Source organism: Coregonus clupeaformis, chromosome 9, assembly GCF_020615455.1.
Source record: "Coregonus clupeaformis isolate EN_2021a chromosome 9, ASM2061545v1, whole genome shotgun sequence".
NCBI classification, from domain to species: Eukaryota; Metazoa; Chordata; class Actinopteri; order Salmoniformes; family Salmonidae; genus Coregonus; species Coregonus clupeaformis.
Window position 1 is genome coordinate 46723074 of NC_059200.1, and position 16891 is coordinate 46739964.

Here is a 16891-nt window from a genome sequence, read left to right on the forward strand (position 1 = left end):
TGTGACATCAAGGTTAATACAAATCTCTGTTGAAAACCAAATGCTAGTCTAAAAGAAATGGGAGATAATGTCTAGATGCTTTTTACAGTGGAGATCTAGTATTTAAATTGCCTGGCTGGGCTGATGAGACAGTGGATTGCGCAGTCAGATGGAACAGAGTAAATAGGCTTTTCAACGTCATAGATTTAGCCGGTGGTAACTTGTTGAGTAGACACCGGCTGGAATGCAGTTTTTAACCAATCAGTATCCATGATTAAACCCACCCGTTGTATAAAGTAGGATTGGCATTTCTCAGAACAGGTCTATAAAATCCAAGGCGCTGAGACATGAAGAAACTAGGACAGCTCTGCCAGTTCGTTTATCTTTAATAGATGAAATTCTGTACAACCTTTGTTCATGATTCATTTAATCAGAAATAATATTAAGGCTCCCAATGGACATGAACCAAATAAAAACAAATTTAGCAACTGAGATGCTAAAATTAACTTAGTATGCTACAATACAAAATATAAAATTTGATAGTTAAAAAAATTGATCTTATCAAATCTCATGTATTTACAATGGTAAAACATCCCAAAAGAATACAGTTCAGGATCTCATCTTTGAAAATTATTATAAATACGAGGCTTACATATGAACAAAGTAGTCTAGTTTCACATAACACTCCCCATTTATATACGTTAAGAAAATTAAAAAAATACAAAACAAATTATGTTATATTGTCCTAAATGAAAACAGTTCCGTTAACTTCCTTTCCAAGTTTATCGAGACAATTTCACCTAGTAGTTCTGAGCAAAAATTAGCTAATACAAAATCTGTCTAACAGGGAGTAAAGACATTCAGGATGCTCCCACCTCTATACTGTGCAGGTAGGGAAACAGCAGTTGTGTTCTGTCTTGTCTAGGGGAATACCGGGCAAGGCAGCAAGTGCTCACATTTATAGCAGTACTCACTGAAAAACGCCCCCCATCATTTAGAGATGAACACTCCCAACACAATCAACTCCATTCCTATAAACAGTACACTAGAAGAGAAGTAGGGCTGCTGAGTGAACTTCCCCTTTTCCCATCCCAAAACTGAAACATCTTCCAAAGTCCCAACTGATAATAGAAGACGTTAAAAGAAGTGGCAGTGCATTTTAATGACACAAGGACTGTCTGAATAGGGGAATGAGCCATCGTAGCAACAACTCAATGCATCTCATGCACGCACACACACACACACACACACATCTGTCTGCTGCTGAATTCCAGATTCATGACCATGCACAGCAGGAAGCCATCTGTGCTCCAGACTCTTCCAATAACTTGTAGGAGCACAGTGCAACTGTGTGGTCTCCCCAGTCCAGTACAGTCCTGGTCCAGGGCTACAGAAACTCCACATAGTTCTCCGGTATCAGGCCCTTCCTGCCGTCTAGGGTGCCTTCCAGCCAGCCAGGCTCCCTGGAGGGATGAACTAAGGGACCAGCAACAGATGCACATAGCTTAGCTGTTCTCAACAGTTAACTGCCTCAAGTTATTCAACAGGACATTAGAGAGTCCCGATTTGAAAGCAGAGACTCATATGGTGAGTGGCTACTGACAGCTGGGACAGTTGCACTCTGGTGGCTTTGGGGAGAATGGGAGAAGGGGCGACACACACCGCTGCGTACCTTTTGAGAAGACGGTATAGGATGAACAAGACCCCAGTGTGCAACCATGACTCCTGGCAGCACTGATCCCCAAGCCACCCTCTTCCTGAAATAACCCAAGCTGGTATGATGTGTGAAACCTGAAGAGCCATTACGGGCTGGCTATATATAGAATTCCCATAAGGGGTCAGTGAAATGACATAACTTACAGTACTAAAAAGGGTCATTGAAATTGTAAATATGTTTTTCAAAATCATTTTGAACAAATCAAATATAGGGACTGATAGACGACAGGTTACTCAGCGTTAAGAAGAGAACTTAGCAAACAAATGAGTGTGTGAACTCTCGATTAGGTCTTGACTGACCTAGGGCTCTATTCAATATGTATCACTAAAGAGTTACAGAAATGTAAAGGTAATTTCTTATTGAGCCGACATCTGCAGCGTTTACCGTGAATGCAGTCTCCGCTAATTTGGGAACATTGCCTTTCAATTTCAATCACACTGTAACACTGAATTTTCCACGAGATGGATTGAATAGAGCCCCTAGTCTTGTTTTGGTAGAAGAAACTGTAGCTAGGAAGACTTCGGCAAACCCTCCCTAGAGCACTATGGACCTAGGGTGTGCCACAAATGGGACCCTATCCCCTATATCAGGGGTAGGCAACTAGATTCAGCCGCGGACAATTTTTGTCGGAGCGGATGGTCGGGGGCCGGAACATAATTATATTAATTACACTGCAAATTGACCACAACTACGCCCAAAATAAATAACAATTTCATACCTTGATTACATTGAGACACGATCACATATCTATTTTTATTCGTGGGAATACTTGGTGAACAGATTTACAAAATGAAACTCATTTTAATTTATGTTTTTGTATTTTTTGCCCTAAAACTAAAATCTCTCGTGGGACAGTTTGGGCACACGGGCCACCTGTTGCCAACCCCTGCCCTATATAGTGACTACTTTTGACCAGGGCCTCATTCAATCATTTTTTATCTTTCTTCCTGCACCTCAGCAACCTGGGTGGGTGTGTGGCTGATTCCCACGCTGCTAAACTCTGCTGTTCCCAAAGCATAAGACCCTGGACCCAACCAGATATACACTTGAATCCTTCTGGTACTAAGAGACCTGTGGAGACAGGCTACACTGGGTTTTGACGTTCACACTGTATTTCATAAAATCGAAATAACTATTTTCATCTATAACCCTACTTGCTCAAATTGCTGCTCTGTCTACAGTAAATGGCATTCTGATTGGTGAGAGGCAAATCTCAGCTAGCTTTATTATTATTTTAAACAATTGTAATGTGGTTTTCATAAGAACATTGAAAAAATAAATGTAAGACAGAGACTTGATTCAGTGTAAATAGGGCTTTCGGGACGATTAAGATAAGGTAAAAGTGGAGCACTGGACCCTGGAGGCCTGGCTAGGATCAGATTCCTCCCTGGAGAAAATAAAAGGTAAGGCAAGGTAATGACAAGCACCGGCCTGGCCCTCCTCACTGCTGCTCCTCCTCCACAACACACTGGTACCAGCGAGGATGAAGGGGAGGGAGAAATACTCACATTGCAGGCCAGAAAAAACCCATGGCTTATTTCTCATCTGACCAATATAAGGTTTTAGAATAATACCATCCCACATTTTTCACTTATATACTCACCATTTTCAAAGATGGTTCCTGCGATGAATGAGAGCTCAGAGACGTGCTCGGCCTTGCAGGCGTAGAGGGCCCTAGCCTTCCTGCCTGGGACGCTACAGAGGGAGAGAGAGAATAACATGTTATAATCCAACTCACCAGGATATCACATTAGGCACTGAGTGTCCCACCACTCCTAACTATCTCTTGGGAGCAATGAAAGGTAAAGCGTATCAGTGTCCCATAACATCATCATTGCTCCCTTATGGAAAGTGAATTGTGCCTACAATTCATTTTTCCCCCATAATCATTGGCAATATATATACATTTATATAGTTGGACAAGAAAATATGTCCTTGTAAAGCAAAATGCAGCAATGAATATGCTATACATCTGGCAGCAGGAGTTACCCTCAGTACACTTATTTTCCAACAGATATTTACAAAGCTCCCAAAAAATGGCCCATGGTTATTCTAAACCTGTCTAGACCTGACTCAACGTATTTATAATCTGGAGTTTATCTGAACTACCTGGCTACATGCATATAAACCTTTGGAAGTCTGATAGACTGGCTGTAAAGTGCCTTAACCTTTGATGAGCCCTTGATCCACGTTACTAATACCTTTTTCACACTACTGAGCTGAGCCAAGCTGAGCTGTACTGTGCAGGTTACACATCTGCCGTAGTTGCTGGATTCTTGTTGGGAAGGAAATAATGAATCCGAGCTAGCACTGTGCCGTTCAAGTTGGCATGATAGTGTGAAAAGGGTAAGCTTCTCAGAGTGATCAGGAACTGTCTATCAGTTATCATGCACGGTGGTGGGGGAGGGGAGGATGGGGTGCAGCGGTGCAAAACTCCAGAATTGGCATTGTGGGTAGGAGGTGCGAGCGAAGCTGGAGTGGTGACACACCTGATAGGGGAGGAGTCACTGGAGGTGGAGGAAGCCGGCTGGGGGCTGGAGGATGCAGAGAACATCGGCCAGGAGGGGGAGCGCGGTGAGGCTGGGCTGAGAGACACACAAACACGACAGCCACGGTGACTACAGTGACAGCATGAAGTGGCTATACCCAGTATCTAGTGGACAGTGGCTCAGTGAGTGCAGGGACGTGAGGCAAACGGTACAGGCTACATACAGGCATCAAGTGGAACTAAGCATCAGCTGGAAGTTGGTTGTTCTTTGTTGGTTCTATACGATGACAATTCCCACTACATTAGAGTGGTTGTAGTTTGATGGCATCTCTGATACAACATATCTGAGTGTGATCAGGGTGCATTTGAATTATAGATCAGTATGTGTGGGGGGAGTTGGAACTGGTAAGCGCTTGCAATATTGATGCTAGATAATGTGTTATGACTGCACAGACACATCTTGCCTCATGCAATAACTGAATTGTCTTGTTATTTGTGATAGATTTGCGTCAATGGTTAGTGATGAAAGGGTGTGAAGAACACGTCCATACCTCGTTGGGATACTGGTGCGGCTCTTTGGGTTCAGCCTGGAATCACAAAAGGAGGAGATCGAGTTAGTCATGCTGCTTCACATTACAGTTGAATACAGTGGTTATATAAGGCATGCTGATGCCTATATTTAATACATGGCCACTGTGCTTCTACACAGTATGTGCTGTCACATTTAGAAACGTCCATCAGTGACAACAGTGCAGACCATGAATAACACTTTCCAAATAGCTAGCTCTGCCTGTTGCAACATAACACCCTTCAGCAAACTCACTGACCCAATCTGCCCTGCATGAAATGCACCAGGCCACACGGATACACCACATAGCAGGCATGTGACTAGATGGCTGTGAGCTAGTCCCCATTCAATGAAGAGAGAGTTTGTTTGTTGGTATGCGTCAGAGCATGCGCACCACTGCCAACCATAACAGAGAGGGGGGAATACTGAGGACCATCATCCCTCTCTCCCCCCAGTCATCCCTCGTTCCCAGCAATGGAGGGAGATTCACTGTAAACCACTTGGAATTCCATCTTCCAACCAGTGCACAGTCATATTTTATTATATATCTCTTTCTTCCCTCTCTCTCTCTCTCTCTCTCTCTCTCTCTCTCTCTCTCTCTCTCTCTCTCTCTCTCTCTCTCCACAGGAGGAGTGTGATATCGACACGCAGCCTACTCCATCCGTCAGTGAACGCGGTGACATGGGGATGGGCCCTGTCAAGGTTGCCAACATGTGAGGTGGTGGGGGAGGGTTGTGCACCAAGGAGCAGGAGAGGGGAGGAGAGAGAGGGTTCCCAGCACCCACACAGAGCTCACTGTGGGTTGAGACCCGACACTTGTCCTGATCTCAGGTTAAAGCAGCACACCGCTTTACACTCTACAACCCCAATTAGTAGAGGTCTTTCAGAGAGCACAACACCATTCACTAACAGTGTGGAGACCATTGATTTGAATATATAATTACACCATATAATCTATAGGTAGCCTATATGGGTGCCTATATATGGCCATCGATGTACAGATAATTTCATTCATACGCATCAATCCCATTATTTATAGGCTGCAACTGATCCCGCTTCAGTGATTCCAGCTAGTGTTGCCATGGTGATGACATTAAGTCATTTAGTGATGAACTCAAACACATTAAATCACATACCAAGGTGCACAGATAAATTGTTTTGTCATTTTTTAAAGGTTTTAAACTAATTTTAGTACACCACTCCATTTGTTTGTCTACCATTTTTAATTTAAAGCAGCGTCTTTTGAATGTATCTTTCAACACCACTATATATCTCTAGCCTTGCAGCACGTCTGCTCTTCCTCCCAGAGCGGCTTAATGAAATTGATCCCATGCTTTTTTCACATAGTCCATCAATCTCGACAACATCATTCAATTACATTGGGCCAGGCCCAGAGAGCTTTATAAGACGGGGTCTCAACACTGCCAGACTAAATAAAAATGACCGTATTACGCTTGTCCGATACAGCCTCTGGGCAAATGTAATGCAGGATATTACTGCTCAGGGTGCCTTGTTGCATGAATAGGGAGAACAGGCGGGACATTCAATCACCAATAGATTTGATGCATACACTACAGTACCTTGCTGGCTATTCATCAGGCATTTTGTGAAACTCTTTCAATGTCGAAATATACATGTATTTCTGTACACTAGCTACTATTTTACTGGGCCATTATGGCTACATTATGGAGTAGAGTAGAGTGACGTACTTGAAAGCTAGTATTTCATTTGACACAGGAGGTTTCAAGCTCTCTGTTGACCACATATGATGCTGTGCAGATGTCATCCTCTGCTGACTGGAACTTCTCTGGAACTGTCTTGGTTCTAAATGCTGGAACTGTGTTCATTTGTGGCCCCATTAGACATTGGTCTCCTATGATCTATGAGCTCTACATTACACAGAGCATATGAAATTTCAACACTGATAACGCAATAATACTGGTTTGTAGTGCTTTCCACTAAGTCTCAAAGGAAGGTGGATCATTTTAAATATGCTATTGGAAGTTAAACAGATTTGGCTAATTAATCTATATGGTCCAAATAATGATGATCCACACTTCTTCGAAATGATATATACTAATCTATCGAGCTAACAAGCAACACAACTCTATTATTATGGTGGAAGATTATAACACTGTTTTAAGGGATCGTAAAATAAATCACACTACAAACTATCACCCTCCTACACTTTTGTAAATTACGAATATCATGGACGCACTAGAACTAGAATATATAATACCGTTCAAAAGTTTGGGGTCACTTAGAAATGTCCTTGTTTTAGAAAGAAAAGCAATTGTATTGTCCATTAAAATAACATAAACTTGATCAGAAATACAGTGTAGACATTGTTAATGTTGTAAATGGCTATTGTAGCTGGAAACGGCTGATTTTTTATGGAATATCTACATAGGCGTACAGAGGACCATTATCAGCAACCATCAGTCCTGTGTTCCAATGGCACTTTGTGTTTGCTAATCCAAGTTGATCATTTTAAAAGGCTAATTGATCATTAGAAAACCCTTTTGCAATTATGTTAGCACAGCTGAAAACTGTTGTTCTGATTAAAGAAGCAATAGAACTGGCTTTCTTGAGACTAGTTGAGTATCTGGAGCATCAGCAATTGTGGGTTCGATTACAGGCTCAAAATTGCCCGAAACAAAGAACTTTCTTCTGAAACTCGTCAGTCTATTCTTGTTCTGAGAAATGAAGGCTATTCCATGTGAGAAATTGCCAAGAAACTGAAGATCTCGTACAACGCTGTGTACTACTCACTTCACAGAACAGCAGGAGGCCTCGGTGCACAACTGAGCAAGAGGACAAATACATTAGAGTGTCTAGTTTGAGAAACAGGCGCCTCACAGGTCCTCAACTGGCTGCTTCATTAAATAGTACCCGCAAAACACCAGTCTCAACGTCAACAGTGAAGAGGCGACTCCGGGATGCTGACCTTCTAGGCAGAGTTGCAAAGAAAAAGCCATATCTCAGATTGGCCAATAAAAATAAAAGATTAAGATGGGCAGTCTGAGATATGGCTTTTTCTTTGCAACTCTGCCTAGAAGGTCAGCATCCCGGAGTCGCCTCTTCACTGTGTGAAAATGCACTACATAATTTTTTTATCTTCAACATAGAAATGCTAACAAAAATAATTTACAGAAACTTGTAAAATTTTACGGAGTTATCCATGATTCACCTAATTATATTTTGAAAGAGGAGGCAAAGTACATGTTCTCTTTTCAGTCTCTTCCATTTCCACTAACTGAAGTTAACTGTAAGGCATTTTTTTCCTAATAACAGTGTCAAATTAACAGCTGTATAGAAAGACGTGTGTGAGGGCCAAATTGCAGAGGAGGAACTTCTTGATGCAATTAAAGTCTTTAGGCCAGGGAAAACTCCAGGGCTGGATGGCATACCAGTTGAGGTATATTAAACCTTTTTTGATCTACTCAAAGATCCACTATTAGCATGTTTTAACCACTCCTATAAAAATGGTAAACTATCAGGGTCACAGCAAGCCGGTTTGATTTCACTATTACTGAAACAGGATCCATGTGGTAAGTATAAAGATCCAGTCTATCCAAAAAGCTGGAGGCCCCTTACAATTCAGTGTTGTGAAGCAAAAATCCTACCAAAATGCATAGCACATAGAACTAAAAAGGTGTTGTCGGATATTATACATCCTGACCAGACAGGTTCTTTACATGGAAGATACATTGGAGATAATATAGACAAGTACTTGAAACAATAGAACATTATACAAATCTAGGAAACCAGGTCTGGTATTCATAGCAGATTTTGAAAAGGATTTTGATAAAGTACGACTACAATATATATATAAAAGCCTGGACTATTTTAATTTGGGAGAATCTCTTATACAATGGGTTAAATTTATGTATAGTAACCCCAGGTGTAAAATAATAAATAATGTCTACTTCTCAGAAAGTATTAAACTGTCAAGAGGAGTAAAACACGGTTGTCCACTGTCGGCATATCTATTTATCATGGCCATCGAAATGTTATATATTAAAATCAGATCCAACAATAGTACAGAGGGGCTAGAAATCCAGTGCTTAAAAACAAAGGTGTCATTGTACGCTGACGACTCAAATTTCCTCTTAAATCCGCAATCTGGATCCATGCACAGCCTCACAGAGGATCTAGATAATTTTTCTAACCTCTCTGGATTACAACCTAACTATGATAAGTGTACCATATTACATATTGGATCACAAAAAAATAAAATAACTTTTACATTACCGTGTAGTTTACCAATAAAATGGTCTGATGATGAAGTGGACATACTCGGTATTCATATCCCTAAAGAAATAAAGGAACATACTAAAACTCATTTGTACAGAAAGATAGCAAAAATAGATAAGATCTTGCTACCATGGAAAGGTAAATACCTGTCTATTTGTGGAAAAATCACCCTGATTAATTCCTTAGTCATATCCCAGTTTACCTATTTACTTATGGCCCTGCCTACGCCAAATGATTTGTCTTTTAAATGATTTGAGCAAAAAATATTTCACTTTATTTGGAATGGCAAGCCAGACAAAATAAAGCATGGTTATTTATATAATGAATATGAGTTTGGTATTGGTATTTTATTAGGATCCCCATTAGCTGTTGCAAAAGCAGCAGCTATTCTTCCTGGGGTCCACACAAAACATGAAACATGACATAATACAGAACATGAATAGACAAGAACAGCTCAAGGACAGAACTACATCAATAAAATAAAATATATACAGTGCCTTCGGAAAGTATTCAGACCCCTTTACATATTCTAAAATTGATTAAATAAATAAAAATCCTCAGCAATCTACACATAATACCCCATAATGACAAAGCAAAAACAGGTTTTTAGAATTTTCTGCAAATGTATTAAATATTAAAAACAGAAATACCTTATTTTCATAAGTATTCAGAACCTTTGCTATGAGACTCGAAATTGAGCTCAGGTGCATCCTGTTTCCATTGATCATCCTTGAGATGTTTCTACAACTTGACTGGAGTCCACCTGTGGTAAATTCAATTGATTGGACATTATTTGGAAAGGCACACACTTGTTTATATAAGGTCCCACAGTTGACACTGTATGTCAGAGCAAGAACCAAGCCATGAGTCGAAATAATTGTCCGTAGGGCTCTGAGACAGGATTGTGTCGAGGCACAGATCTCGGGAAGGGTACCAAAACATTTCTGCAGCACTCCACCAATCAGGCCTTTATGATAGAGTGGCCAGACGGAAGCCACTCCTCAGTAAAAGGCACTTGACAGCCCGCTTGAAGTTTTCCAAAAGGCACCTAAAGACTCTCAGACCATGAGAAACAAGATTATCTGGTCTGATGAAACCAAGATTAAAATCTTTGGCCTGAATGCTAAGTGTCACGTCTGGAGGAAACCTGGCACCATTCCTACAGTGAAGCATGGTGGTGGCAGAATCATGCTGTGGAGATGTTTTTTCAGCAGCAGGGACTGGGAGACTAGTAGGGATCGAGGCAAGGATGAATGGAGCAAAGTACAGAGAGATCCTTGATGAAAACATGCTCCAGAGCTATTAGGACCTCATACTGGGGCGAAGGTTCACCTTCCAACAGGACAACGACCCTAAGCACACAGCCAAGACAACACAAGAGTGGCTTCGGGACAAATCTCTGAATGTCTTTGAGTGGCCCAGCCATAGCCCGGACTTGAACCTGATCGAACATCTCTGGAGAGACCTGAAAATAGTTGTGCAGCAACGCTCCCCATCCAACCTGACAGACCTTGAGAGGATCTGCAGAGAAGAATGGGACAAACTCCCCAAATACAGGTGTGCCAAGTTTGTAGCGTCATACCCAAGAAGACTCAAGGCTGTAATTGCTGCCAAAGGTACATAAACAAAGTACTGAGTAAAGGGTCTGAATACTTATGTAAATGCAATATTTCCGGGGTTTTTTAATATATAAATTAGCTAACATTTCTAAAAACCTGTTTTTGCTTTGTCATTATGGGGTATTGTGTGTAGATTGATGAGGGTGGAAAAAACTATTTATTCAATTTTAGAATAAGGCTGTAACTTAACAAAATGTGGAAAAAGTCAAGTGATCTGAATACTGTACACTGTACACACATATCAATACATACACACAAACTATCTACAGCTGAAGTCGGAAGTTTACATACACTTAGGTTGGAGTCATTAAAACTAGTTTTTCAACCACTCCACACATTTCTTGTTAACAAACTATAGTTTTGGCAAGTCGGTTAGGACATCTACTTTGTCCATGACACAAGTAATTTTTCCAACAATTGTTTACAGACAGATTATTTCACTTATAATTCACTGTATCACATTTCTAGTGGGTCAGAAGTTTACATACACTAAGTTGACTGTGCCTTTAAACAGCTTGGAAAATTCCAGAAAATTATGTCATGGCTTTAGAAGCTTCTGATAGGCTAATTGACATAATTTGAGTCAATTGGAGGTGTACCTGTGGATGTATTTCGAGGCCTACCTTCAAACTCAGTGCCTCTTTGCTTGACATCATGGGGAAATCCAAAGAAATCAGCCAAGACCTTAGAAAAAAGATTGTAGACCTCCACAAGTCTGGTTCATCCTTGGGAGCAATTTCCAAACGTCTGAAGGTACCACGTTCATCTGTACAAACAATAGTACGCAAGTATAAACACCATGGGACCACGCAGCCATCATACCGCTCAGGAAAGAGACGCGTTCTGTCTCCTAGAGATGAATGTACTTTGGTGCGAAAAGTGCAAATTAATCCCAGAACAACAGCCAGACGTGTCCCCCTGCTTAAGCCAGTACATGTCCAGGCCCGTCTGAAGTTTGCTAGAGTGCATTTGGATGATCCAGAAGAGGATTGGGAGAATGTCATATGGTCAGATGAAACCAAAATAGAACATTTTTGGTAAAAACTCAACTCGTCGTGTTTGGAGGACAAAGAATGCTGAGTTGCATCAAAAGAACACCATACCTACTGTGAAGCATGGGGGTGGAAACATCATGCTTTGAGGCTGTTTTTCTGCAAAGGGACCAGGACGACTGATCCGTGTAAAGGAAAGAATGAATGGGGCCATGTATCGTGAGATTTTGAGTGAAAACCTCCTTCCATCAGCAAGGGCATTGAAGATGAAACGTGGCTGGGTCTTTCAGCATGACAATGATCCCAAACACACCTGGAGTGGCCTAGCCAGTCTCCAGATCTCAACCCCATAGAACATTTTTGGAGGGAGTTGAAAGTCCGTGTTGCCCAGCGACAGCCCCAAAACATCACTGCTCTAGAGGAGATCTGCATGGAGGAATGGGCCAAAATACCAGCAACAGTGTGTGAAAACAGTACACCATACTTCACGTTTGACATTAGAGAAGCTTCCATTAAAGAAAACACTTTGAGTTCTATTAGATAGATAGCTCTGAATCCATGATATGGCAGAGGTTGAAAAGCCATAACACATACAGTACCAGTCAAAAGCTTGGACACACCTACTCATTCAAGGGTTTTTCTTTATTTTATCTCTTTTCTACATTGTAGAATAATAGTGAAGACATCGAAACTATGAAATAACACATGTGGAATCATGTAGTAACCAAAAAAGTGTTAAACAAATCAAAATATATTTTATATTTGAGATACTTCAAATAGCCACCCTTTGCCTTGATGACAGCTTAGGCATTCTCTCAACCAGCTTCACCTGGAATGCTTTTCCAACAGTCTTGAAGGAGTTTCCACATATGCTGACCACTTGTTGGCTGCTTTTCCTTCACTCTGCGGTCCGACTCATCCCAAACCATCTCAACTGGGTTGAGGTCGGGGGATTGTGGAGGCCAGGTAACCTGATGCAGCACTCCATCACTCTCCTTCTTGGTAAAATAGCCCTTACACAGCCTGGAGGTGTGTTGGGTCATTGTCCTGTTGAAAAACAAATGATAGTCCCACTAAGCCCAAACCAGATGGAATGGCGTATCGCTGCAGAATGCTGGTTAAGTGTGCCATGAATTCTAAACAAATCACAGACAGTATCACCAGCAAATACCTCCACACCATAACACCTCCTCCTCCATGCTTTACGGTGGGAAATACACATGCGGAGATCATCCGTTCACCCACACCACGTCTCACCAAGACACGGCGGTTGGAACCAAAAATCTCTAATTTGGACTCCAGACCAAAGGACACATTTCCACCGGTCTAATGTCCATTGCTCGTGTTTCTTGGCCCAAGCAAGTCTCTTCTTCTTATTGGTGTCCTTTAGTAGTGGTTTCTTTGCAGCAATTCGACCATGAAGGCCTGATTCACACAGTCTCCTCTGAACAGTCGATGTTGAGATGTGTCTGTTACTTCAACTCTGTGAAGCATTTATTTGGGCTGCAATTTCTGAGGCTGGTAACTCTAATGAACTTATTCTCTGCAGCAGAGCAAACTCTGGGTCTTCCATTCCTGTGGCGGTCCTCATGAGAGCCAGTTTCATCATAGCACTTGATTTTTGCGACTGCACTTGAAGAAACGTTCAAAGTTCTTGAAATGTTCCATATTGATTGACCTTCATGTCTTAAAGTAATGATGAACTGTCGTTTTTCTTTGCTTATTTGAGCTGTTCTTGCCATAATATGAACTTGGTCTTTCACCAAATAGGGCTATCTTCTGTATACCCCCCCTACCTTGTCACAACACAAATGATTGAATGAAGAACGAAATACATTCCACAAATTAACTTTTAACAAGGCACACCTGTTAATTTAAATGCATTCCAGGTGACTACCACATTAAACTGGTTGAGAGAATGCCAAGAGTGTGCAAAGCTATCATCAAGGCAAAGGGTGGCTATTTGAAGAATCTCAAATATAAAATATATTTTGTTTAACACTTTTTTGGTTACTACATGATTCCATATGTGTTATTTCATTGTTTTGATGTCTTCACTATTATTCTACAATGTAAAAATAAAGAAAAACCCTTGAATGAATAGGTGTGTCAAACTTTTGACTGGTAGTGTACGTTTTTTCAACAACAGGTTATGGTCAATAATATCAAAGGCTGCACTGAAATATAACAGTACAGCTCCCACAATCTTCTTATTATCAATTTCTTTCAACCAATCATCAGTAATTTGTGTCAGTGCAGAACATGTTGAGTTCCCTTCTCTATAAGCATGCTGAAAGTCTGTGGTTAATTTGTTTACAGAGAAATAGCATTGTATTTGGTCAAACACAATTTTTTCAAACAGTTTGCTAAGAGCTGACAGCAAGCTTATATGTCTGCTGTTAGAACCAGTAAATGCTGCTTTACCACTCTTGGGTAGCAGAATTACTTTGGCTTCCCTCCAGGCCTGAGGACAAATACTTTCCTCTAGGCTCAGATTAAAGATATGACAGATAGGAGTGGCTATAGAGTCAGCTACCATCCTCAGTAGCTTTCCATCTAAGTTGTCAATGCCAGGAGGTTTGTCATTATTGATCGATAACAATCTTTCCACCTCTCCCACACTAACTTTACAAAATTCTAACTTGCAATGCTTTTCTTTCATTATTATTATTTTTTTATGCATGAATACGATGGCTCACTGTTCGTTGTTGGCATTTCCTGCCTAAGTTTGCCCACTATGCCAATAAAGTAATCATTAAAAGAATTGCCAACATCAAATGGTTTTGTGATGAATAAGCCATCTGATTCGATGAAAGATGGAGTTGAATTTATCTTTTTGCCCATAATTTCATTTAGATTACTCCAAAGTTTTTTTTTTCCATCATTCTTTATATCATTGATCTTGGCTTCATAATACAGTTTCTTCTTCTTTTTGTTGAGTTTAGTCACATAATATTTCAATTTGCAGTAAGTCAGCCAGTCAGATGTGCAGCCAGACCTTTTAGCCACTCCTTTTTCCCCATCTCTTTCAACCATTCAGTTTTTCAACTCCTCATCAATCCATGGAGCCTTAACAGTTCTAACAGTCAGTTTCTTAACAGGTGCATGTTTATCAATAATTGGAAGAAGCAATTTCATAAATTGATCAAGTGCAGCATCTGGATGCTCCTTATTATTCACATCAGATCAACAAATATTTTTAACATCATCCACATAAGAGTTACAGCAAAATATTTTGTATGATCTCTTATACACTATTTTTGGCCCAGCTTTTGGAACTTTGGCTTTCCTGGATATAGCCACCACTATATTGTGATCACTGCATCTAATGGGTATGGATACAGCTTTAGAACAAAGTTCTACAGTACTAGTAAAAATGTGATTGATAAGAAGGCTTCCGGGCTAAATATTAGCACTTCATATATTCGAGGGTAATAACATTCAATCTGGATAATAACACAAAACAAATTATAAGGCTAGAGAAATGTATCGACAAATATTACAACAACACGCAACACCCAAACATGACTGAAGATAAAAAAGGAGAATCAATCTCCAATAGAAAACGCGACTCGTCAACTGATACAGATGATTTATGCTTTTCACCACTGGGACTGGTAAGTGTGGAAAGCAACCTGTTGAAGTCGATAAATGACAAACTGGGCATACTAGAGTTGGTCAGTAATGATGTAAAAGAGTTGAAGGCAAGTCTTGAAATGAGTGACGGAAAAGCTGCAATAATGGAGAAAGATACAAAAAAACTAAAAGAGACAGTCACTAAGATAGAAACGGAAGTTAAGGTACTTAAAAAGGAGAACAACTTTCTGAGAGAAGCCTTACTAGACAAGCAAACTAGATCGATGAGAGAAAATCTAGTACTTACGGGTATCCAGGAAAAAGAGGGAGAGGTAACCGAGACTATTGTGAAGGACTTCTTTATAACAGCGCTTCAAATCCCACTTGAGGCTGTCGATAAAATCCAACTCGAACGTGTAAACCGTTTCGGACAAAGAGGACAGAGATATGAGCGTCCTATCGTTGCCAAATGTGCTTTTTTTAAGGATAAAGTAATGGTTAAAAGCCTAAGTAAAAGACTTGCTGGCACCAAAATAGGAATTAATGATCAGTTCCCGAGGGAGATTGCAGAACGGCGCAAAGTTCTGTACCCAATCTTCAAGGAAAATAGATTAAAAGGGAAGCATGTTGCTCTCGTTGTCGATAAACTGTATATTGACATGGCTATTCTGAAAGTTCTAATAGAGGAGTCGAATAATGGAGCACCCAATACTAGCCATGGTAGGGATTGTAATAATATATAACATTTATAGCATGTATAGTATTTTTATAAAAGGATAAAAAGATAACAAGCAAAATAATACATCTTCAAATACAACTAATTAGAACACATGTACTCAATCAACATAGTGGAGATAAAAACATAGCGAACAGAAGACAGAAGGCACAGTATGTGGGTATGTGTGGATGAATTGTGATGGAAGCTGTGGTGTGCGTTTTTGTGTTTGAACAAGTGTGGTGTTATGTGAGTGAAAAAGGAAATGGTTGTATATCCCAGAACCAACGTGTGTCTGTGAGCAGGGGTTGTGAGAGAGAGAGCTTTCAACTTTGTGCAGATGAGGGATATACATTTTATAATATAGTATACATCTAATCTATTTTTTTATTGTCCTATCATGATGGAACGATCCCCAACCCTATATCCTAGACACCCACCTGAGTGACCCATACACCAAAGAGAAGTCCCCATCTGTTTTATGGACCTGCTGTGAGTTGCATATATGCAGCCTAAACAGAAAAATAAATGCGGTCAGAGACCTACTTGAGCAGCACCGCCCCCTCAAGAATCTGAGCCTGCCTGGCAGGGTTGGTCCTACAAAGCCAGAGCCCCCTGATGGGAGAGCATAATATACAAGGAAATTCTCAAAGCTGCTAATGAGAACCTTGACGCCCTTGTACCTAGCCGGTGGGGATTCCGCCTTATCTTAGCTCATTGGTCACCATAGCAACACCCACCCGTAGTATGCGCTCCAACAGGTATATCTCACTGGTCATCCCCAAAGCTAACACCTCCTTTGGCCGCCATTCCTTCCAGTTCTCTGCTGCCATTGACTGGAACGAACTGCAAAAATCTCTGAAGCTGGAGACTCTTATCTCCCTCACTAACTTTAAGCATCAGTTGTCAGAGCACCTTACCGATCACTGCACCTGTACACAGCCTAGGGGTGGGCGATATGAGCTAAAATTCATATCACG

The 16891-nt window shown here is 40.8% G+C and overlaps 1 protein-coding gene across 2 annotated transcripts in view; it reads right to left on the reverse strand.

The window, feature by feature from the left end:
• Positions 1 to 347: 347 nt before the first annotated feature.
• The window catches only part of LOC121574034 (rho GTPase-activating protein 26), a 149826-nt gene continuing 133282 nt past the window's right edge, over positions 348 to 16891 (reverse strand). Inside the window, exons 21-24 of one of the 2 annotated variants that reach the window (XM_045222654.1) lie at positions 4736 to 4771; positions 4186 to 4281; positions 3300 to 3391; positions 348 to 1455 (exon numbers count right to left, since the gene is read on the reverse strand). In XM_045222654.1, the coding sequence (XP_045078589.1) occupies positions 1367 to 1455; positions 3300 to 3391; positions 4186 to 4281; positions 4736 to 4771 (313 nt within the window). In that variant the 3' untranslated portion in view covers positions 348 to 1366. The remainder of the gene's footprint in view (positions 1456 to 3299; positions 3392 to 4185; positions 4282 to 4735; positions 4772 to 16891) is intronic. The other variant, XM_045222655.1, reaches the window with a different exon arrangement.